Source organism: Neoarius graeffei, chromosome 4, assembly GCF_027579695.1.
Source record: "Neoarius graeffei isolate fNeoGra1 chromosome 4, fNeoGra1.pri, whole genome shotgun sequence".
In the NCBI taxonomy this organism is placed as follows: domain Eukaryota; kingdom Metazoa; phylum Chordata; class Actinopteri; order Siluriformes; family Ariidae; genus Neoarius; species Neoarius graeffei.
This window is the reverse complement of record NC_083572.1, coordinates 58,657,462-58,680,929: the sequence shown is the minus strand read 5'-3', so window position 1 is coordinate 58,680,929 and position 23,468 is coordinate 58,657,462. Positions and strand designations below refer to the sequence as shown.

General features: G+C 41.2%; 2 protein-coding genes across 5 annotated transcripts; one reads left to right on the top strand and one right to left on the bottom strand.

The window, feature by feature from the left end:
- Positions 1 to 476: 476 nt before the first annotated feature.
- tardbpb (TAR DNA binding protein b) lies at positions 477 to 10,856 on the top strand. Of its 4 annotated transcripts, XR_009654546.1 has the most exons (8): positions 478 to 834; positions 1,032 to 1,279; positions 5,286 to 5,455; positions 6,483 to 6,623; positions 6,743 to 6,913; positions 8,434 to 8,912; positions 9,406 to 9,522; positions 10,288 to 10,856. XR_009654546.1 is itself a non-coding variant. In XM_060919408.1 (7 exons), exons 2-7 carry the CDS (start codon positions 1,039 to 1,041, stop codon positions 9,470 to 9,472), a joined length of 1,269 nt encoding a protein of 422 aa, XP_060775391.1. In that variant the 5' UTR covers positions 478 to 834; positions 1,032 to 1,038; the 3' UTR covers positions 9,473 to 10,194. The 4 variants fall into 4 exon arrangements, 2 of the variants coding, with proteins under 2 accessions (XP_060775391.1, XP_060775392.1); XR_009654547.1 differs by lacking the exon at positions 1,032 to 1,279 and having other exon boundaries at positions 477 to 834; XM_060919408.1 differs by lacking the exon at positions 10,288 to 10,856 and having other exon boundaries at positions 9,406 to 10,194.
- Positions 9,534 to 20,961, bottom strand: cenps (centromere protein S). The gene is made up of 5 exons (XM_060919410.1): positions 20,774 to 20,961; positions 13,310 to 13,433; positions 13,195 to 13,228; positions 12,880 to 12,946; positions 9,534 to 11,141 (listed from the first exon to the last, which is right to left on the bottom strand). Exons 1-5 carry the CDS (start codon positions 20,798 to 20,800, stop codon positions 11,007 to 11,009), a joined length of 387 nt encoding a protein of 128 aa, XP_060775393.1. The 5' UTR covers positions 20,801 to 20,961; the 3' UTR covers positions 9,534 to 11,006.
- Positions 20,962 to 23,468: the final 2,507 nt, after the last annotated feature.

The window sequence follows — 23,468 nt, the reverse complement described above, 5'->3', positions numbered from 1 at the left end:
GACACCAACTGCCGAACCAAATTCCTTGTGTGCATGAACTTGGCCAGCAATCCTGATTCTAATTCTGACTCTGATTCACTTTATTCAAAAGTCCCGTTTTAATCAGTATTCCATTCCATTTTACACGCTGTAAATGCAATCCATGTCAATATAGCTGTTCCTAATCGTAATCTCCCTAGATACTAGGACAGAATAGGAAACCTAGAATAAAAAAAAATAAGTCTTTCCCCCTCCCCGACACGACAACTGCAAGTTTCAGGAGGCCACTTCCGGTTTTGTGCGGTCTGTTTATTATACGCTTCGTGTGTACGAGAATAACCAGGAGAAAGACGATTGTAAGTGTGGGTGTAAAATTTTTTTCACTTTTAGCTGGAGTTCATTTTGACTTGAAAATGCCATTATCAATGTATTTATCCCACTTCGCCGTCCCCCGTAAAAAAATTATAATGGTACCTTCTGAAAATGACGTATTTCCTACATGACTTAGGTAATGTCTTTTGGTACGACAACAACAGGCGCGTGAGGTTTGTGGAACGCAAATAGAAATAATTTTTGTTTGTTTTTAGGTCTGAGAGCTAAAATTGTACTCAACTACAAACATTGTTAATAACAGGGGGTTTGTTTTTGCGTGTTTTGTGCACCGTGGAGAGGAAACAATAGCCTCTGGGCTCGCTCATTCATTCGGAGAAAGAGAGGCAACCTGAGAGCAGCAGCTGCTAACAAAAGAAGAAGAGCAGAACGCTGCTAGTTGCTAATTGCTAGCTGCTCACTTGTTTTGTTGTGACTTAACATTTCAGTTCACTGCAGAATAACATCCGAGTTTTCACAGTCAAGGTACGTTTCTCTTAGCAAGCTGAAGGAAAAATTGTTTGTTTTTCAACTCGTACTTAAAAAAAAAAATTTAAAAGCCCGTCATTACCGCGCGCTAGTAACCGACTAGCTAACATTTCGCGGTCGGTACCTCGTGTAGTGTTTTTTCTTCTTAATAGACCCAGTGCAGCTCGAATAAAAATTCTACATTTTGCTAACAGAGCAGAGATGGCCGACATGTACATTCGCGTGGCTGAGGAGGAGAACGAAGAGCCGATGGAGATTCCCTCGGAGGACGACGGTACTGTGTTGCTATCCACCGTAGCAGCGCAGTTCCCGGGCGCGTGTGGCCTGCGCTACCGGAGCCCGATTTCCCAGTGCATGCGCGGTGTGCGCATCGTGGAGGGCGTACTGCACGCGCCGGAAAACGGCTGGGGCAACCTCGTCTTCTACGTCAACTATCCTAAAGGTTGGTGCGGAAATAACTCCAACGTCAATCTTTAATCACAAAATAACCAACTTTTGACGGAACGTTTGCGTCCGAAAGGGGTCAGAGGCAGCCGGGACGTTTTACCTTTTCATCATTTGGCAAACTGTTCTCTGAAAGCACAACATGACAAAATACTCAGCATGTGCAAGCACTTAGTGCGGTTTGACTCGAATCCTTTCCGCTGTAAAGGTCACGCAAATAGGCTTTTAATTTGAAACTGTGGATTGGGACGGTAACAAAATGGAGGGGGAAAAAAAATCCCAGGCCCGCTGGCTTTCTCAAACTGCAGGGTCCATGAGCCCCACATTAAAGCAGATCCACAGAAACTTTATTTTTAAATAAGTTTCTGAATGGATAGTATCTCTATCCTTGACGCTTGTTTGCTGCATAAATGGGAATAAAAATATATATTTTTTCGCGGTCCGGTTTCTATCAAATCCTGCGCTCTGATTGGCTGGCGAGCACAGACCCAGGTTCCGGCCCTCTGGCGACTCGCTCGCTCACAACAACGACAAACATAGTGGCATTTTTTTGTCAACATTTATCTTTTTTTATAAGATTATCAAAAATCTTATAAATTTTTGCCAGCATTTCTCAGGAGAATAGCATTAATTTTACAGCATGGATAGCGATAACGGCAGTGTTCACAGCGAAAGCGAGTTTTACTACCCTGAGGAAGAAGAAATAAAAGAAAACATTTCAGGAGAAAGCTAAAAACCTGTAACTTGCTAACGCTGAGCAAAAACATGGCTGAATCCTGAATGACTCCTATTTGTATAAATAGGGGACGACATAGGCGGCAAAATGTAGTTTTGTTTCCTGCCATGGAAGTGCACTTGTATACCGAGGAGGAAGCCATTTGCATTACAGCCGTGAATGAGGATTCAAAATGGCGGCTCAGCTCGGTTTTCCCTTTCGGGCGCTTAGAATTTGGTAAAGAAAAAAATAAATTTATTATTTACCAGCTTAAGGTCGGTCCGTGTGGTGAAATACCATGACCGAGGTGGCTTTTTTTTTAGTTTATTATTTATTTATTTATTGAGAATTAAAATCGACCGCAAAGTTGGCATTCGAGCTGCCCTGCTGAGCCAGCCAGCCCTGAGTGCGGGACGTCACAGCAGTAACCGGTTTTAAAGTGCATATCAGGGGTAAATTCAGGAGCAAGGTCAATGTCTCTCATCTCATTAGCTGCTTTGTCCTGTTCTACAGGGTCGCAGGCAAGCTGGAGCCTATCCCAGCTGACTACGGGCGAAAGGCGGGGTACACCCTGGACAAGTCGCCAGGTCATCACAGGGCTGACACATAGACACAGACAACCATTCACACTCACATTCACACCTACGGTCAATTTAGAGTCACCAGTTAACCTAACCTGCATGTCTTTGGACTGTGGGGGAAACCGGAGCACCCGGAGGAAACCCACGCGGACACGGGGAGAACATGCAAACTCTGCACAGAAAGGCCCTCGCCGGCCACGGGACTCGAACCCAAACCTTCTTGCTGTGAGGCGACAGCGCTAACCACTACACCACCGTGCTGCCACCTTGTGCAATACCAGAAAAATTCAATTGAAATCAAGCCATTTGAGGCGAATTCGTCCGCCTCTGAAAAAACTTGGCATTTGGATTTCCCGGCAAACGTTGATTTTCGTGACATCACGTGCAGGACGCCTCCTTCTGAATCCTGCATCAGCGCTAGTTTGTTTGTGGGCGGCACGGTGGTGTAGTGGTTAGCACAGTCGCCTCACAGCAAGAAGGTTCCGGGTTCAAACCCAGCAGCTGTCGAGGGCCTTTCTGTGTGGAGTCTGCATGTTCTCCCCGTGTCTGTGTGGGTTTCCAAAGACATGCAGTTAGGTTAACGTGGGGTGGCTTTGGGCTGAAGTGCCCTTGAGCAAGGTACCTGACCCCTGCCTGCTCCCTGGGCGCTCTAGTGTGGCTGCCCACTGCTCTGGGTGTGTGCGCGTGTGTTCACTGCTTCAGATGGGTTAAATGCAGAGGATGAATTTCACTGTGCTTGAAGTGTGCATGTGACAAAGGTTTCTTTATGAGGAAACGACCGTATTATTTACATCCCCGGTGTTGTCTCCGTCGTCTTCACTACTTGAATCATCAAATCCAAACAGATGAAGCCCCAATTCTGACATCTCATTATATTCTTCATCCAAAGGTGAAGTAACATTGCGCTCAGGTGATGATTCCAAATTTCAATGCAAAATTGCTAGCTGCTAAACTTGGTCTACACAGGCTGTGCACTGAAACCGTACAAGCTCTCGCAGCCTGCTGGCGCTTCCGCAGGTGATGTCATGAATCTGGCTCCAGACTCCCTTGGGATTTTTCCAGACGCGTTTTATTTTTTTCTGCTGTAGACAGATGGCATTGTGCAAAATTACCCTTCTGGATGAGTGTGTAAAGGGACAGTCATATTTTAAAAAAACAAAATTGGTCCAGGATATGCACTTTAAGACTGAGGCCTTTTACAGCTATAGACCAAAGTCATATATAAATAAAAATTTATGGTGAAGGTAAGAAATACTGTTACCGACTTGCTCAACTAAGATTGTGTGTTGACTCTCATTAAAACAGGATAGGTATAACTTGTGAAACATACGTGTACATGCATGCATTTTCGCTGATAAAATGTTAAAGGCTAATTAAATAATCAGATGAACTGAGACGATCACATTCTGAAGCAAATTAAATAATCTTATACCGGTAACTTAAATGCACAATACAAGTCGCATGTATTTATCTAAATGCAGGTAAACAACGTGTTGTTTTATATCCAAATAAGAGTCGGAGCTTACCCGTCTGTGTTCTCGCTTCTTGAAGGCCGATCTTGTGGCCGATTGTTTTTGAAACGATCTGACTTTCAGTTGTTCGTTCAGTTCTCTGTTCATTCACTTCTTTCACGTAAGGGCAAGATGGCAGCGATATCCAGTTTAGAAATCAGACGGCTGCTCCACTCATTCTCTATTTTGTCCATACCGAGCACTCCGCCATTACGGCTTGGCTCAGGCAGTCACTAAAACCCGGGACGGAACGGGACGTCACCGGTTTTAGCAACAACTGCGGGAAGGTCACTGCCCGAGCGATATGTCCTGTCCCATTCCATCCTGGGTTTTGCCAACAACCCTCGGCTCACACCGGGAAGACTGGTGCAACTGAACTTTCCTTTTTAAAAAATACTTTTCTTGTAGTTTTCTTTAATTGTTGGTGCTGCACCCTCTTTCAATACAGGCTTATAGCCAACGCTCCTCAACAGATAAGAAGTTTTGTACAAGTCCTCAGTAAAATGTGCAGAGGAGAGACCACTTCGTAGGCACCTAATGTGCCTGTGAACTTCTCGTAAAATGCATCCAAATTTTTGCAGTTTGAACATTCTTGGACCATGAATGAAACATAAATCCACCTTCTGTCGTGTTGCTGGTGGGTGCAGCAACACATCTACGTGGCATGGCGATAAATTAGCTCAAAATGGAGGATCGGAGTTGCAGTCAGCTCTGTTTAGTATAGCGGAAATGGCAATGAGACCAATTAGCCTTCCTGCTGTGGCGTTATGGACATCAAGGTCGTTCACTCAGACCGCTACCAATATAAATCACTTTAATCGTAAAAATTACTATAGATTTATTGTTAACACTTAAAACTATTCCTGTGCCATTCTTGAGGTCTCGAGGCATTTATAAACGAAAATGAGGCCATGGCTTTGTGTATATGCTTTAAGCACTGACAAAATGGAGGGGGGGAAAATCCCAGGCCCTTTGGCTGTTTTTCAGACTGCAGGGGGTCCATGAGCCCCACATTAGGAAGCACAGGTCTCATCAGCTTATTAAAAGGCTGAGTTCAAATCTGAAGTACATAAATATATGTTCAGGCTAAAAGGACTACAAGTAATACATCAACCAGTGCAGAGAAATGATAGAAATATTCTCGAGGTTGTCAGGCTCCAAAGAGGAAACGCTCATCTTGCTGTTCTCAATTTTAAGAATCGGCAGACAACAAACGCAAAATGGACGAGATAGATGGCTCATCGGCAAAAATCAAGAGGGGAGACCAGAAGACCTCGGATCTGATCGTCTTGGGCTTGCCGTGGAAAACTACAGAACAGGACCTGAAGGACTACTTCAGTACCTTCGGTGACGTAATCATGGTGCAGGTAAGTTTCTGATATTTACTTTCAGTACTGTGCAAAAATCTTGGAAGGACACCCCCACCCCCTTTTTTAGATTAAACTTTGCTATACATTATTTTATGACTTTTACATTGTCAAAGTCCCTCTCACGCCAGAATCTGGTCTTCCCAGGCAGTCTTCATTCCCAGTACTAACCAACTCTTTTTAAGGTGTATGGGTGCTGCGCCGATCTCCGTTTCTGTGGCCCTCGGCCTCTCGCCTATACAGCTAGGGTTACGCTGGGGGGGGCTAGTCCTCTGGTAACTGCGAGAGTTTGACTTCCCCACTCACATCTGTATTGCAGCATGCTTTGTCAGACAGTAGTGCGTACAGTTTTTATAATGGTCTTTGGTATGACCTGACTGCGAGTAGAACTCGCGATCTCCCGGTCAAGAGGCGGACACGCTAACCACTAGGCCAACTTGTGGTTTTTTTTATTTATATTATGTAGTCAGTACAAAAACATTTTGATAATCAGACATGAGTTTTCCAGCACAAAATTAAATGTTAGTGAAAAATGGTTCAGTAAAGAAAGCAGCATATTACGTAACGGACCACTTCTCAGGAAAAAAAACTGAAGGTGGTTGTGCTTTGCCGCAAAAATAAGTGCAACAATCAAAGTCTCTAGAAAAACTGTGGCTGGTTCTGCAGGATGCTCAGTAAAGTGTACCAGCTAATTTCCTTATAACACGACACAAAATGTACCCGAGACTGCCCCCCCTTCCCTTTAATTTTTTATTTATTTTAAAGCAAAGGATCCTCACACCAAATATTGACTTGTTTTATTACTGTTTACTGCTCTTTTTAAAGTTTTTTTTTTTTTAATGTAGAAACATTTTTAATTTTGTGAACGCATCTTTGCTCTACAGCATTTCTTTGCATGTCTTTAAGGCTTTGGCACAGTACAGCATGCCAACAGAAAGTGTCCATGGAGCGTGACCCTCACATTTCGATATGAATTTGTTTAGCTTTGCATACAGTGATGTAATGCGGTTCATGCTTTTCTTTCTAGGTGAAACGAGATGCAAAGACGGGAAATTCGAAAGGCTTTGGCTTTGTTAGATTTGCTGACTGGGAGACCCAGGGTAAAGTGATTACCCAGCGGCACATGATTGATGGGAGGTGGTGTGACTGCAAGTTGCCTAACTCAAAGGTTTACAAGAACATGTTATTTCAAATACAATTTGAAAGTGTGCTGCATAGAGTCACATCTATGGAGGTGTTGCCTGCAGTCACAACTTGTTACAGCTTGTTTCGTGTCCTGTCTAACAGCAAGGGTTTGACGAGCCAATGAGGAGCCGGAAGGTGTTCGTTGGCCGTTGCACCGAGGACATGACTTCTGATGATCTGCGCCAGTTCTTCATGCAATATGGCGAGGTCACAGATGTCTTCATCCCCAAGCCTTTCCGAGCTTTTGCTTTTGTTACCTTTGCTGATGACCAGGTATGTCATGTTGGTCATTTAAAGTGCAGTTTAGCCAAATGATACTAATGCAAGCTTAAAGGTAGACCGCCTTTCAGATTTTTCAAGTGTAGGTCATAAAAATAATTTTCCCCAACACCCAGTTATTTTTGTTTAGTGGACCGAAAGCTACTGAATTCGAATCACAGACTTCCAATTTTATTAGTTTTTTTTTTTTTTTTAAATGGAGCAATTAAAAAAAACATGAATTTAGGGCCACATGGCCCTAAATTCTCTGCTGTTTTTTTTCCCCCCCCCGCTTCACCGTGACCCAATTCAAGATACTCAACTCACTTTATTTATAGAGCACATTTAAAAACAACTGGGGTTGACCAAAGTGCTGTACAGGTTAATAAATAAATATATAAAATGCATACAATGCCACAATTACAAGAAATTAAGATAAATACTAAAATACTTAAACTTGGTTAAAAGCCAGGGAGAAAAAGTGTGTTTTTAGAGAAGATTTAAAAACCTCAAATGATCCTGCTGATCGGATGTGCCAGGGCAAGTTATTCCAGAGCCTAGGGGCCGCCGCCACAAAGGCTTGGTCACCTTTGGTTTTTAGTTTTGTTTTAGGGGTGACCAGTAGCAGCTGATTAGAGGATCTCAGCGTTCTGGCAGGGGTGTGGATATGAATGAGCTCGGTCAAATACTGGGGAGCTAAGCCATTAAGAGCTTTAAAAACAAACAGTAAAATTTTAAAATCTATTTTAAAAGCAACTGGGAGCCAGTGCAGCGACGCAAGGACGGAGGATATGTGGTCACGCTTGCGTTTGCCGGTGAGGAGATGGGCAGCTGCGTTTTGTACCAGCTGCAGACGGTGCAAGAGTGAGCGGTCCAGTGGATACGACATCATGCATGACGTGGTGGGCTTTCTCTGTTCGTGCAAGACATTGTGGGATACAAATTTGAAACGGGAGAGAAAAATGGAGGACGTGAATGTGAAAGACCGACTATGGTAACAGAAAGCGAGAAGAAAAGACGTTATGTTGCGAAGGAAAGAAAACGCAGGACCAAACTAATTAATAAATATTCGGCGGTCAGCGAGCATCTCGGTGTGATCAGGTGTTCATTTAGTGACAGACTGATGTAACGGTCAGTGCACGGTCAAAGGTAAACCTGCACATGCGCACACGGACTACTTCTGTCTGCTTGACTGCGCGAAGCGAGTGATTTTCATGCACATCATTTGTTCGGGAATCCTCGCAAATTAAACAACTTCCCAGCCACAGAATGGCCTGATATTTTGTGAGATATTACAGAAATAAACACATCACAATGACCAAATTTCACAGGGTACTAAATTTCACCGATTATATGAAATTGAAAGGCCGTCTAGCTTTTTGGACTCTCCGTAATGTAATTTAAAATAACATTTAGTAAGTATGTCATGTGAGCATGCTATATTTTATAAAACGTATTGCGTTGTCTGTATCTCTAGCTCGTTATTGAAGCTAAAATCTAAACATAATTACTCTCATCCCATCTCCCTTGAACAGATTGCAGCTTCCCTGTGTGGGGAGGACCTAATCATCAAGGGTGTGAGTGTTCATATATCCAACGCTGAACCCAAGCACAGTGGCAGAGGGCACATGCTGGATCGGGTCCGCTACGGGAATGGTTTCGGTGCTCAGGCTTTTGGAAGCAGCAGCAGCCGCAGCAGCTCCAGCAGCCTGGGAAACTTCAGCAATTTCAACCTGAACCCAGCCATGATGGCTGCCGCTCAGGCTGCCCTTCAGAGTAGCTGGGGAATGATGGGAATGTTGGCGCAACAGGGTCAGTCAGCTACATCTGGCTCGAGCGCGAGCGGCGCAAGCTCTGCTCGAGACCAGGCACAGTACAGCACAGGAAGCAGCAGCTACGGCAGCAGCTCAGCTGCACTCGGCTGGGGCGCAGGCTCTAACCCTGCTGGCAGTGCAAGTGGGTTTAACTCGAGCTTTGGCTCCGGTATGGAGTCCAAGTCTACGGGGTGGGGGATGTAAGTGGTGGGGTTTATCTTTTTTTCTTCTCTTTTTTTTTTTTGAAGTGTTGATATTTTTAGTGTGTGTTTGGTAAGTATTTTCTGAGAGATTTAACTCTTTGTGCATTGTGGGAATGGGAGCAGGAGCAAATGGGGAGTTTGGGGAGACCATTATGTTTTTCTACATTTGAACAAGATATTAACAATTTACAACAGGCAATGTTATACAAGCAATCTGTGCAATTTACTTTCCCCCCCTCCTGTCTTTGTGCCGTATTGTTTAATTTGGGGTCGGGAGAAACTATTTCAACTGGATTCTTAAAAATGCATGCAGTTTAATCTGTAGTCATGAACGTGCATGTTTTACAGACCAAATTTGTATCCCTTGAAAGCTTATTTTTTGAAATCTTGCATTGGGAAGAATCTGGTTGAAACCTAAATCTTTTAAGTACCATGTTTTATTTGCAGCAAGATAAATTGAAAACTCCCTTCATCAAAATCTCTTCTGCAGTTGCCATCTGTGGGTTTTGCCTGGGAAGAAGGCCCTCTGTGGCAGCTCGCTGCGGCTGAGATCATAATCCCATCTTCCTCATGTCTAAAAGCTCTCGTCGCTCGGCTCGCTGACACGGTGGGTGTGTCTTGTTTTTTTTTTTTTTTTGGTCAGCATATTTTTCTGATTTCACAAGAACTGTACAGAAAGTGAACATTTTTAACAACTGTTGAGTGCGCTTGGTGGTGGCGAAGAGTGAGCGAACGGAGAGAAAGGAAGGCATGGAAGCGAGCGAGCGAAAAGACTGATGCGAGTGCGATGAAAGAGCTAAAATGTGACTGGGTGGCGTTTGTGAGCGCGTGAATGAGAGCTTGTTGACATTTCCCAGCCTCACCTATACACAACCCTGAACAGATGGACCATTAGTTTACCTGTACCTGAAGGATTACATTTTTCCCTCCTAGGCTTCCCATTTTGCTTTTCTCCTATCATATACTGACAATGTGCTTAAATAGCTAGTGGAATGTTATGATTTTTTTTTTTTTGTCTTGCTTATATAAAACTGATCTGAATGCTGTATGGTGTGTGTGCTTTTCCTTGTGATTTGACCTGTAAGTGTGAACTTGTGGATGACATCTTCAGTGGCCACTGAGAGGGTGGGAGAACGAGTGATTGTGTAAGTGAGACCTGTATGTTGAGTGATGTGGCTGTCTGTGGAATGAATTTCTTCTAAATAACATTTGCTTAATGTTTAAAAAAAAATATGGTTTGTGAAAGGGAGTGCTCCAATAAAACTTAATTTGAATATCAGCTTTTTTAATTCTGAATTTACCTCAAGTGACTTTGAATGGGGTAATTAATTAAAAAAAAAAGTCTGAAAACTAACCGAATTCACACGTTTAGGGGCCTGGAAAATGGCTGGCTGCAGGTTGCATCTGAACCCCAGGTGGAAAGTCCGTTTGGGGACGGAGGAAGATGGAGGAGTGTCTGGTTCCCCATTACAGCATTAGCGCCTCTGGTAACAGAAATACAGACTGTAGAATGTAGCTAACCACCAACTACCACAATGTTGGGCTTCATTCTTAGAGCCAGATCAAGCGTGGCCTTAGGCTGCTAGAAATGCTTTTAGTGCAGGATTAACTCTGCTTAATCTGGCTCCAGAACAACAGCTCAGACATTCTGGTGTGAGATGACAAAACACTGGTTTGGTTTTGTACAAAATTTGAGTGTGCTACTGCTATATAATTGGTCTGTCACTAGTGCCTCAATTTAATTTATTTTATTTATATTTTTTTTTGTCAAAATGGGGTCAACTGAGGGATTTGTAGTTCAAACAATGTTTATTTCAGCCCTATTTACCAAGTGTCTCACCCTTCAAATTTATTAACACTTTTATAGAGTCAAATTTTACATTCACAGGCAGTGAAAATTGTTTTGCATCTTCTATATTACAATAAAATACACAATCTTGACCCATGGCTGTGAGTGAGTAATTGATAAATCTTTACAAGAAGTGTCCCCCCCCCAAATAAATTAATTCAGGCCACGTGTGCGTGTTTAGTCATCTGTGCACTTCTTGTCCATATTGGCGGTGTCAGGTGATGAGATTGTGGTCAGCCGAGTCAGTTTTCTGTCTCTCCTGCCTCATTTCCCTCCATCTCCTTACTCTTTCTCTTGGCAGCATTCTTCTTCCTCTTCTCCTTCAGCTCCTGGTTATTTAGTGCCAGTTCTTCACTCTTTTGCTGGATGTGGCTGGACTGTAATAAAACATTTGAGCATTTTTAAATAATAAAATAGAACGGTGACACCAGTACTACTTTTCAGTTATCTGTTGAGTCCTTCTTGGATCAACACATGTCTAACAGGATGAAGATTTGAACCTGAACCACATCAAGTTTAATTATTCAGTACACACTATTTAAGCACTTTTCCCCTTCTGTTAACTATTTCAAAACGTAGCATTCTTCATGAAGGAGTGATTTTTAATTAAAGAAACTCAATTGCTAGAGATACATAAACCCTGCCTTGGCTTTGATTAGATCAGGCATCAATACTACCAAACTTGGGGAAAGTTTAAATGATCAGTATTTTTAAACTCAAACCTTTAAGGTATTCTCATGTCTGCCTCATGCTACAACTTCTGTTGTGGTGTATAAAGCTTTTTGTTCTAAATTCATGTTAATATACATGTATATTTTACGTGTTTCTTGGCCAGGTATCAGACTTCCACTATAAGTAATTCAAGTAAACAGATTTTCTGCTCTTTATTCAGTGAAGGAAAACGTTTGTGTACTACTTATTTTGGGATGTAGTGGATAGAGATTAGGTGATGGTGTATAATTACCAGGAATGAGAGTTTTCCGCTTTTTCTGAGTAAAAATCAACCTTTATATTATGCCAAATCCGTTGAGATTTTTTTTTTTCATTTACTGAGGGGGTTGGGGTATGTTCCTTCGTGATACTCAAGCGTAATTCATTCCTACGATGATGTTACATGTTTACATTTTCGCCATCTTTAGTCTCGCTAAGCCTCGTGGTAGAATACGTGTGATCTACAATGTAATTGGCCAAAACATCGCTGGCGAGAGCATGATAGCCAATCATAACAGTTCTTACAAAAGTACCCGCATCGTTCTATTTTATCGAAACTTGCACATGTTCATCGTCGCTGCTCTTCAAAAATACGTTTCTCTTTCGTATCGGCTTTTTTACTCAAAATGCCGAATACAGTTGACAAGCGAGACGAAGCAAAGGTACGTGAAATCAATGCTGGTATATAAAAAAAAAAAAAGAGGACTGACAAGCTTTTGTCTTTGGCCAAAAAGCTGAAGTCGAAATGATCAAATGAAAATGAGAAGTGACTGAGCTATAAATAATTGTATAAAGTGTACATAGACATTATCCCATAAACTTAGCATTCGTTTGATTTAGTACATTGAACATGTATATGATGGTCAGTAAATCTGAATTAATGCTGACAGTTTTGAAAACTTAAATATTTCAAAAGACTTTTTGAAGAAATCATATGCAACTAATGAGGACACGGAGAAAAGGTCAGTCACCCTAAAATTTTATTTAATATATGAACATTTTGATAATTAATAAAACTTAAGTTTAATGTGAATTTAGTTTGTCGTTTTTGTTGATCATGAATTATAACCATACCCTTGAATGTAGAATGTGATTTTATCTTGAATTCAAACAATACTCCTATTGATTTGAAACATTTTCATGTAAATATATAAAAAAAAGACAACAGATTTTTTATCTACTACAGCTCAGATTGCAGGAAAAGTGGTTTGTAAGGCCTTATTTTTCAAAATTTTCCGGGGGGGCATCTTGAAGCCCCCCCCCGGTTGGCTTTGGGCACCATCTTGTTTTCTGCTTTTTTGATGACCACCCACTCTCATCCCTGAATTACTGAGGCAAATTATATTCCCAAAATAACTAATTTGCAGGCCAGTTCTGTAGCGTGTGTATATCAGAGATTCATACCAGTGCAGCACTCCTTCTTGCAAGAAGTTTCACATCATCCACAGTGATTGTGTGTCTTTTGGCATGTCTTGAAGAGCAACAAACAGAAGGTGTGTTTGTGCAGGTCTGTAAACATGCCATCAAATTGTTTGACAATTAGCCATGTTTCCCCAATCCTGGACTTAAAGTAGCCTTAGTTTACACTCCAGAAGCATTTGTATTACTACTGGGTGCATTTTATTCAGTGGAAAACACTGCAGTGTGCAGCACAGAGCTACTTCACGATCAGGATTGGAAAAACAATGCAGTACAACTTGGAAAGTAGGTCAAATTTACCTCGCAAAGGCCTCCAAATCTTCTGCAAATATCTCTACAATGTAGAAAGACAGTGGAGACGTGGTGAACAGACCCACAATATTCACGAGGAAGTAAATGTTTGTGTTAAACTTACCACATTGTCTGAAAGTGGCTTCAGCAATCGCAGCCACTGCTTGCTTGCTTATCTCCTTCTCAGACTCCGCCGCTATGCTCTGGCAAAGTTTACTGACCGTGTAGTGGACAGCTGCCTTCAGTCTCTGTGGAAAGTTATTGGCAAATTTTTTTCAAAAGTGAATATTTCCATAATTGCCTTTTTGGTTGTAATAACCTTTAACTGTGTTAATACACCAACAACTCAATTCGGCAACCATCGTGCAAGGAATGATGCACACCAGCTTGACCTACAATAAATGACTCCTTTTATCATGTTAAAAAAAAAATTACCTCTCTAAGAGGGGGGAATGCTTTATTTCTTAAAAAAAAAAAGGAAATTGTTGCTGTCTTGCGAGTTGCAGGAATATTTTTCAATGAACTATCAAACTAGAAAATCCACTAGACAAATTAACAGCTTTAAGATGTCGTGTCCTAAAGTTTGAAATGTTAGTGTATGCTTATAACTAAGAATTCTTATAGACTGTGACTATGACTTTCTTAATAAAATGCTGTTAAAAAGACAAGTTTAAGATGTCAATTAGTAACTAAACTTACTTCATCACTACGACTATTAAGAATACCAATAAAGGGTCTTAAAGTGACCAGAGCGGCGGCTACAATTAGTCCATAAGACACCTTTTCAGATTTACCAATAAAAATTTTACAAAGGCGAGTTTCAGTTACAAGTCATTATTGGTTAATTAAATCAACCAGAAGACCCCCCCCTCACCCTTTGATCTTGTTGTGTGATGAGACACATTACCCGAGATGGAATTTTTTTTTTAGCACGATCAGCAATTTGAGGAAAACCCAAATGTTATCACCGCAAGTAAGCATGGTGGAAAGATCATGGGCATGTTTTTACTTATCAAATTCACCGATATTTCATGATCTTGTCGAAACCTACTTTGTTTCTTACGCTTTAATTTGACAGTCACCATTTTGTATCTAATCGCGCATTTGAGAATCACGTCAGGTGTTGATAATCACTTTCACCAGTGTCCACCATTATCGACACCCTGTGGAATTAAGGGACATTTTACAACTGTTATAGATCGATCTTTGTGTAACATTAAGTATAAGGTTTTTTTTTTTTAATACTGTGATCTTTTTTTTCCTGATTCAGAACAGAATGGAATGTTTATTTGGTATTTGTATTTATTTGGAATCCTATTACAGTAAATAGAATTAGAACAATTATTCATAGCATATAAAAAAAATGACATGCTTGAAATATAGATTTTCCTATTCCGTTTAGATTTTTTTTTTGCAGTTTGTTGTAAATGTCTACCACACATTACAATATCAGTAGACAGTTTATATTTTGGTTCAAGGAATGACATGCAACCTTTTGACCTGGATTTTCATGTGGTTACAATGTCAACTGCCTGACATTTGCTGGTAAACTACAAACAACGAATGATTAACAAAATGTGATCTCCGAAAATGCTTAAGTGGAACAAAAATATAATGCAGGCTAAACATTCAGTTCATTTGTTTACAAACATTAGAATTACTTCATTTACGTAAGCGTAGACAAGATATTTTGTTCTAAACAAGTCTGTAAAATTTTAAATACCTTAATACCACTTTTTTTAAATAAATAAATCATCTGGATGTCTGTGGCCAAAGATGTTAGTAATTGTGGAACAGTGTCACGTGATCTAACATGCTAATCAGGAATCAACTCCCCCCCCCAGTGGAAGTTTGAGTAATTATTCATGCACAGTTTACATCCTGGAAGTCTTTTCTACTTTTGCAATGGCCAAAAGATCATTAAGGTGTCTAAGGCCAAGTTTACATTAGACCGTATCTGTCTCGTTTTCTTCACGGATGCACTGTCCGTTTACATTAAAATGCCTGGAAACGGGAATCCGCCAGGGTCCACGTATTCAATCCAGATCGTGTCAGCTCCGGTGCTGTGTAAACATTCAGAATACGCGGATACGCTGTGCTGAGCTCTAGCTGGCGTCGTCATTGGACAACGTCACGGTGACATCCACCTTCCTGATTTGCTGGCGTTGGCCATGTGACGCGACTGTTGAAAAGCGGCGCGGACTTCCGCCTTGTATCACCTTTCATTAAAGAGTATAAAAGTATGAAAATACTGCAAATACTGATGCAAATACTGCCCATTGTGTAGTTATGATGGTCTTTAGGCTTGCCATCCTTCCACCTGCAAGTGGTAAGTGACTTGCGCACAGCGGCTCAGTCCCGAATCACTGCTCGTGCACTACACTCGCGCGCTCTGTGAGCTGTGCAAGGCCGGAGTGCGCACCCTCCAGAGGGCACTCGCTGTTCAGGGCGGAGTGATTTGGAGCGCAGCCGCTGAGGAGGAAGCGATGAGCCGCACTGACATTTCAACTTGCGTGCCGAATTAGTCATGTGATTAGCGTATCCCTGTATTGGCGTTGCTGAGTGCACGCTAATCGTTTTTAAAAACGTTATCTGATGATCTGCTGATACGGTCTAATGTAAACCCCACCTAATTGTAGCCACAGCTCTAGTAACTTTTTAATGAATTTAAAAAGCTCAGTAAATTTACTTCTAAATTTAAGGGCAAAGGTAACTTAGACACTTACCACAATTTACGGTTCTGGGAAGAATTAAATTCACATTTTCACCTCATGACAGAAATGAAATCAAGTTTCATAAGTACTGTACAATCCAAAAACGCTTTAAATTGGCAGTTACTAAACTTATAAACACTATCACAGAAAAGCGCTGTTTACTGGTCACTGCAAGACAGCGAGTCAAAAACTTATTCAGTTAATTTTCACTTTGTTTACTGAAAGTAGGGGTCACAAAAGTGGACCATTTTCTACATAAGTTCTTTTTCAATGCAAATGTTTCCAGCTCTCTCTTCTTAGTTAGACAGTCTGAGCTTTAATTAAAAAAAAAAATTTTTCCAGGAATTCTAGCGGTACAGACTTTTATTTCATCATTAGGTTCGTTATTTAAATGTGCACAGGGAGGATTTGGCCACAAATTAGGAGGGTTTATTCTTGAACAACAGAAAACGTTTCTGGGTCAATACATGTGAAATCACCAGAGGCCTCGCCACTGACCATCTCAGATTTGTTTCATACTTTCTGGAAATATTGTCAGTGTGCCCAATAAATAGTGTACAAAATTTTAGGCTTGTATCTTCATTAGTTTCTGAGATATGCAGGCTTTAAAAAAAGGGCGTGGCCCCAATTTCACTGTTGAAACGCATGCTTCAGAAAACGGACCCAACTTCCATAAGTCATTACTTTTAAACTATTCATGCAAGATTCATGAAATAGTCAAGGATTGTTCTTCAATGCCAGACGCCTTTAAATACTATAATAGAAAGTTCACAGTTCAATATTTGCCAAGTTATGGCTTGCAGAAGATCATAAAAAAAGTCTTCCATCATGCTTTGGAGCAACTGACGCCCCATATCTCCATATTAAAAGCACACCAGATCTTTCAAATTTTCTTCATTACTCACGTTATAGTACTCTTTAGGCAACTAGGTATGTGTTCAAAAGAAATCAAATTTTCTGATTTATTAGGCTTTAAAAATAAAAAATTTGCACCTATAATTCAAATGCATATTGCAAATGTATGACAAGGTCTACCATAAAAACAATTACACCACTGGAAAGAGCTTGTTCTGATTAGCAAATGCACAAATATGACATTGGTACCCTAAACCAAATCATAAATATCAAGGCATCAAGTACGGCATGTTTTACAATAGACGGAAATGCTGTTTTAAGGCATATTACAATACAATTACAAACCTACAGTGTAGGAGAAATAATAACCTTAAAAATACTTTATTTGAAGAGCTTAAACAGTGTATTGATTTGCTTTTCCACATCAGATGGAAGTTTATACTGCCTGCCAGTTTATGTAAGTGGGGCATCAATGATTTTCATGGCATGCACCAGAGGGACCCAACAGTTTCTCTCTCCTGGGCCAGCTGTAAGTCTGAGAGGGACCATGAGGATGCATAAATGTTATTTGTACATCTTGTTCCTCCTCTGATAATGCACGAATGTTGCCTATCCACCACTGTCCGTCATACAAACATACAACATATTTACCAGGAATTGTATCTGCCAGAGAGACTGCTGATTTAACAGGGGTTTTATGCATTACTTGTGGCCAATTCCCACTCATATCCACAATGCAGCTGGTTGGACATGATTGGAACGAATGAGTGGTTGTCTCTTGTTCCAGGAATAGTAGCTGATCTTGAAAATCTTGTCTCCAATGCTTTTCCACTCTCCATAACTTTCCCTGTACCAACCCAGATGAAATGGATGTTCTTGATGTTTTTCTGCCCACAAAAACAGATCCGATGGGGTTAGTATGTGATCACTCGTCACTGCCTATAAGCTAGCTCGAGCTGCTGACCGCTTTACAGTGCCTCCAATACCATCACAGGGTGATTTACCATGAGAAGTGGCAAAGAAATGCCATTCTGCCAACCGTCTGCATACTTTATTAGATTTGTGAAATTTTTATATTAGTTTTTGTATTGGGCTGCTGATCCGTCACTAAAGTAAATGACCTTTTTCAGCTGGGGATGCATCTGGCTGGCAAATGGAAGCTCAAACATGTGCTTCTTAAGGGATAGTGATACAAATCCTCATGAATTTTGTGTTTTTTTCAGTTTTTATGCATCTCTGGATGCGTCCAAGTAGATTATATGCCTTAAAACAGCATTTCCGTCTATCATAAAAAACATGCCGTACTTGATACCTTGATATTTATAGTTTGGTTTAGGGTACCAACGTCATATTTTGTGCATTTGCTAATCAGAAGAAGCTCTTTCCAGTGGTGTAATTGTTATGGTAGACCTTGTCATACATTTGCAATATGCATTTGAATTATAGGTGCAAAATGTTTTTTTTTTCAAGCCTAATAAATCAAAGTTTGATTTCTTTTGAACACATACCTAGTTGCCTAAAGAGTACTATAACATGAGTAATAAGAAAATTTGAAAGATCTGGTGTGCTTTAATGTGGAGATATGGGGCATCAAATTTGCTCCAAAGCACGATAGAAGACTATGATTTTCTGCAAGCCATAACTTGGCAAATATTGAATCGTGAACTTTCTATTATAGTATTTAAAGGCGTCTGGCATTGAAGATGAATCCTTGAAAATTTCATGAATCTTGCATGAATAGTTTAAAAGTAATGACTTATGGAAGTTGGGTCCGTTTTCTGTAGCACAACAGTGAAATTGGGGCCACGCCCCTTTTTTAAAGCCTGTATATCCCAGAAACTAATGAAGATACAAGCCTAAAATTTTGTACACTATTTATTGGGCACACTGACAATATTTCCAGAAAGTATGAAGCAAATCTGAGATGGTCAGTGGCGAACGTTTTTCTAAATCTGGTGATTTGGGGTGGAATTACCCTACTATTAAAACTGTCATTAAGCCCAAGGTAACATTACCTCCAGGCATTTATTACTTACAGTGGTGCTTGAAAGTTTGTGAACCCTTTAGAATTTTCTATATTTCTGCATAAATAGGACATAAAACATCAGATTTTCACACAAGTCCTAAAAGTAGATAAAGAGAACCCAGTTAAACAAATGAGACAAATATTGTACTTGGTCATTTATTTATTGAGGAAAATGATCCAATATTACATATCTGAGTGGCAAAAGTATGTGAAGCTTTGCTTTCAGTATCTGGTGTGACCCCCTTGTGCAGCAATAGCTGCAACTAAATGCTTCCGGTAACTGTTGATCAGTCCTGCACACCGGCTTGGAGGAATTTTAGCCCATTCCTCCATACAGAACAGCTTCAACTCTGGGATGTTGGTGGGTTTCCTCACATGAACTACTCGCTTCAGGTCCTTCCACAACATTTCGATTGGATTAAGGTCAGGACTTTAACTTGGCCATTCCAAAACATTAACCATTCTTTGGTAGAACGACTTGTGTGCTTAGGGTCGTTTTCTTGCTGCATGACCCACCTTCTCTTGAGATTCAGTTCATGGACAGATGTCCTGACATTTTCCTTTAGAATTCGCTGGTATAATTCAGAATTCATTGTTCCATCAATGATGGCAAGCCGTCCTGGCCCAGATGCAGCAAAACAGGCCCAAACCATGATACTACCACCACCACGTTTCACAGATGGGATAAGATTCTTATGGTGGAATGCAGTGTTTTCTCCAAACATAACACTTCTCATTTAAACCATAAAGTTCTATTTTGGTCTCATCTGTCCACAAAACATTTTTCCAATAGCCTTCTGGCTTGTCCATGTGATCTTTAGCAAACTGCAGACGAGCAGCAATGTTCTTTTTGGAGAGCAGTGGCTTTCTCCTTGCAACTCTGCCATACACACTATTGTTGTTCAGTGTTCTCCTGATGGTGGACTCATGAACATTAACGTTAGCCAATGTGAGAGAGGCTTCAGTTGTTTCGAAGTTACCCTGGGGTCCTTTGTGACCTCGCCGACTATTACATGCCTTGCTCTTGGAGTGATCTTTGTTGGTCGACCACTCCTGGGGAGGGTAACAATGGTCTTGAATTTCCTCCATTTGTACACAATCTTCTGACTGTGGATAGGTGGAGTCCAAACTCTTTAGAGATGGTTCTGTAACTTTTTCCAGCCTGATGAGCATCAACAATGCTTTTTCTGAGGTCCTCAGAAATCTCCTTTGTTCGTGCCATGATACACTTCCACAAACATGTGTTGTGAAGCTCAGACTTTGATAGATCCCTGTTCTTTAAATAAAACAGGGTGCCCACTCACACCTGATTGTCATCCCATTGATTGAAAACACCTGACTCTAATTTCACCTTCAAATTAACTGCTAATCCTAGAGGTTCACATACTTTTGCCACTCACAGATATGTAATATTGGATCATTTCCCTCAATAAATAAATGACCAAGTATAATATTTTTGTCTCATTTGTTTAACTGGGTTCTCTTTATCTACTTTTAGGACTTGTGTGAAAATCTGTTGATGTTTTAGGTCATATTTATGCAGAAATATAGAAAATTCTAAAGGGTTCACAAACTTTCAAGCACTACTGTATAATAACTGAGAAGGATATGTTGTTATTCCCATCAACCCGTAGCTACCTGCTGCAGCTTCACTCTCCTGACTTTCAGAGCCCCTGTACTGCTGATTTAAACAGTAAAGTGGTGTGAGATCAGATCCCTCACAGCTACACAAGACTATTAGCTCACATTTCTCCACTGCATTTAAAGCGCTTGAACTAAAACGTTGTATAAATGTTATTTCCGCAACGAAGACTCTGTTAATCAAAACAAAAACAACTGGCGTCCATCACTCGTGCTGTTGATCTGTAAAAGTAAGTATTAGTTCGAGGCGAAAACACAACTATAAAATAAAAATACCATAGTGAAGCAAATCACAAAACTCCGTTGTTTGTAATCAGGTGTTTTCACTTATCTTCAGTTTCCATGTTCCTACCTGTGTGTGCGCCTCTTTCTCATCCATCGCGAGTTCACTCCGTCTTCAGCAAATGACTACTTTATTAGATTCAGTTTTAAGGTTGTCTGAAGCAGAAAAAAAAATAAAACTGACGCCAATTTGACTTACAGCTTAACCGGCAAAAATTGCGCGAAATAACTACTACTTCTTCTTTAGTCCCCCCCGGTTGGTCAACAGAAAATTGATGCATTACCGCCACCACTTGGTAGGGAGGATGGGTCAAACTCTTCCTCTTCTTTTGGGTTTAATGGTAGTTGGAATGCGAGCTTAAAGGTGCATTACCGCCACCTACTGGATTGGAGTGTGGAACAGACGCTTGGCAGGGAAAAAAGGCGGAGGGAAACCCTAAATTTTCTCTATTACACCATCCATTATCTCTAGCCGCTTTATCCTGTTCTACAGGGTCGCAGGCAAGCTGGAGCCTATTCCAGCCGACTACGGGCGAAAGGCGGGGTACACCCTTGACAAGTCACCAGGTCATCACAGGGCCGACACATAGACACAGACAACCATTCACACTCACATTCACACCTACGGTCAATTTAGAGTCACCAGTTAACCTAACCTGCATGTCTTTGGACTGTGGGGGAAACCGGAGCACCCGGAGGAAACCCACGCGGACATGGGGAGAACATGCAAACTCCAACAGAAAGGCCCTCCTCGGCCGCTGAGCTCGAACCCAGAACCTTCTTGCTGTGAGGTGACAGTGGTAACCACTACGCCACCATGCTTCGGCTCTCAACTTTCACCAAAAATACTAGGCTCAAAGAACCAGTTCTTTTGAAAACCTCACACCACTAGCTTGAGTTTCCTTCTTGGACTCCAATGTTTGCTCATTTCTGAGACAGAAGTAACATATTACACAGACTGTACAGAATATGTTTAAGTTTCTTCCACCCTAATCTGAGTTAAAGTACAATTTTATTACTGCAATAAATGTTAGCCTAGACTTTATTCCAAATGTCATGGTACCATCCATACACCCGTTATCTGTAGTCGCTTATCCTGTTTTACAGGGTCGTAGGCAAGCTGGAGCCTATCCCAGCTGACTATGGGCAAGAGGCGGGGTACACCCTGGACAAGTTGCCAGGTCATCGGAGGGCTGACACAGAGAGACAACCAACCATTCACATTCAATTTAGAGCCACCAATTAGCCTAACCTGCATGTCTTTGGACTGTGGGGGAAACCGGAGCACCCAGAGGAAACCCATGCAGACACGGGGAGAGCATGCAAACTCCACACAGGTCCCCATCGACCACTGGACTTGAACCCAGGACGTTCTTGCTGTGAGGTGACAGTGCTAACCACTACACCACCGTGCCACCCTTCAGCCAGGTCACCTATGCCTGTGTGTCTGCTCTTTGAACTAAATGTCCATCTGTCTAAAAATGCATTGCCTGATGCTAATAACACCAACTTTTTTTTTGGCAGCCATGGCAGCGCATATTTTTCTTTCCAAAGTGATCCCATCCATAGTATTGTGGATGGGATCATTTTGGAAAAAAAAAAGTCATCAAACTGCATGCTCTGTTGATAAGATTATCTTGCATGTGTTGGTGGCAGAGCATTTTTTAACATAGTTACTATGACCAGATTTGGTCTCCTAGTCAATGCCAAACCAGCTTCACTGGGAGACCAAATTTTAAACCAAGTTATGTCTTATCATTTGGTTCAATCAGTTGCAATTAATTAACCAAGTACCATGTAATTATACATTTAACAAGGAAAACGAAGATCTATGTTATAAGATATACACACAAGATCATGTTGGTTAAGAAAAACAAAACTAAAATTTGGTTACTGAGATGGCTGATGTCAGAATCCGATGTCATTACTGTGTAACTTTGAGTGTCTTTGACATAACATTTGTGCTTGGTAATTGCTCTTGATAGCTGTGTAGTCACTGTAGTGTGTTTGTCTGTATGGTTATTGGTGAACCACTTTGCATCACAGAATATGCCGCAGCGGTGCAGCCGCATGGACTCTGGGGCCTGTGATTGTATTGCCCAGACCAGCTGGTCTCCTAGTGGAAAATCCTTAAAAAATGCTCTGGTTGGTGGCCAGATAATTCTGGGGTGATCTTGTAGTTGAATTCAGGATTCCTGCCCAAGATCATATCACCCAACTTATTGAATCAGTAGATTGACTGACTGTGTTCCTTGTTGCACTCTACAGAACACCCCCAAAATGTTATTTACACCAGTTGCTGGCCATTCTATTGTCAAACCACACTGCTGAGGGAAGTACCAGTTGAGTCTTTGTCAAAGCAGAAGCTGGGCCACTTGGTGGTAGACATCAGTATGGCTGGAAGCCCAGGCTCTATTGTAGTGTGCCATTCTACAAGGAGCATCATCATCTCATGGGCATTATTTAGAGGCATGTCAAGCCAAGAAGTGGTGTTGCTGATACGTGGGCATCATCAGGCTCTAAAAGGTTAACGTCACTCTTCCCAGCAGTGAAAGTTTGGCAGGCATCTCTCAGCACCTTTCTGGGTAGTCCAGTTCCTCAATACATGGTGGCTTACATTACCTAGGTGATTCTGCCCCAGGCAGCTGGGAGGGATGAAATAGGAGGTTAGTTATGTATGTAACTGTATTTCTTGTCCAGGTGAGTCATACAGCCCCTGGCATTTATCCAGGGTACATAGGTACATAGGGTTAGATGTGTAATTA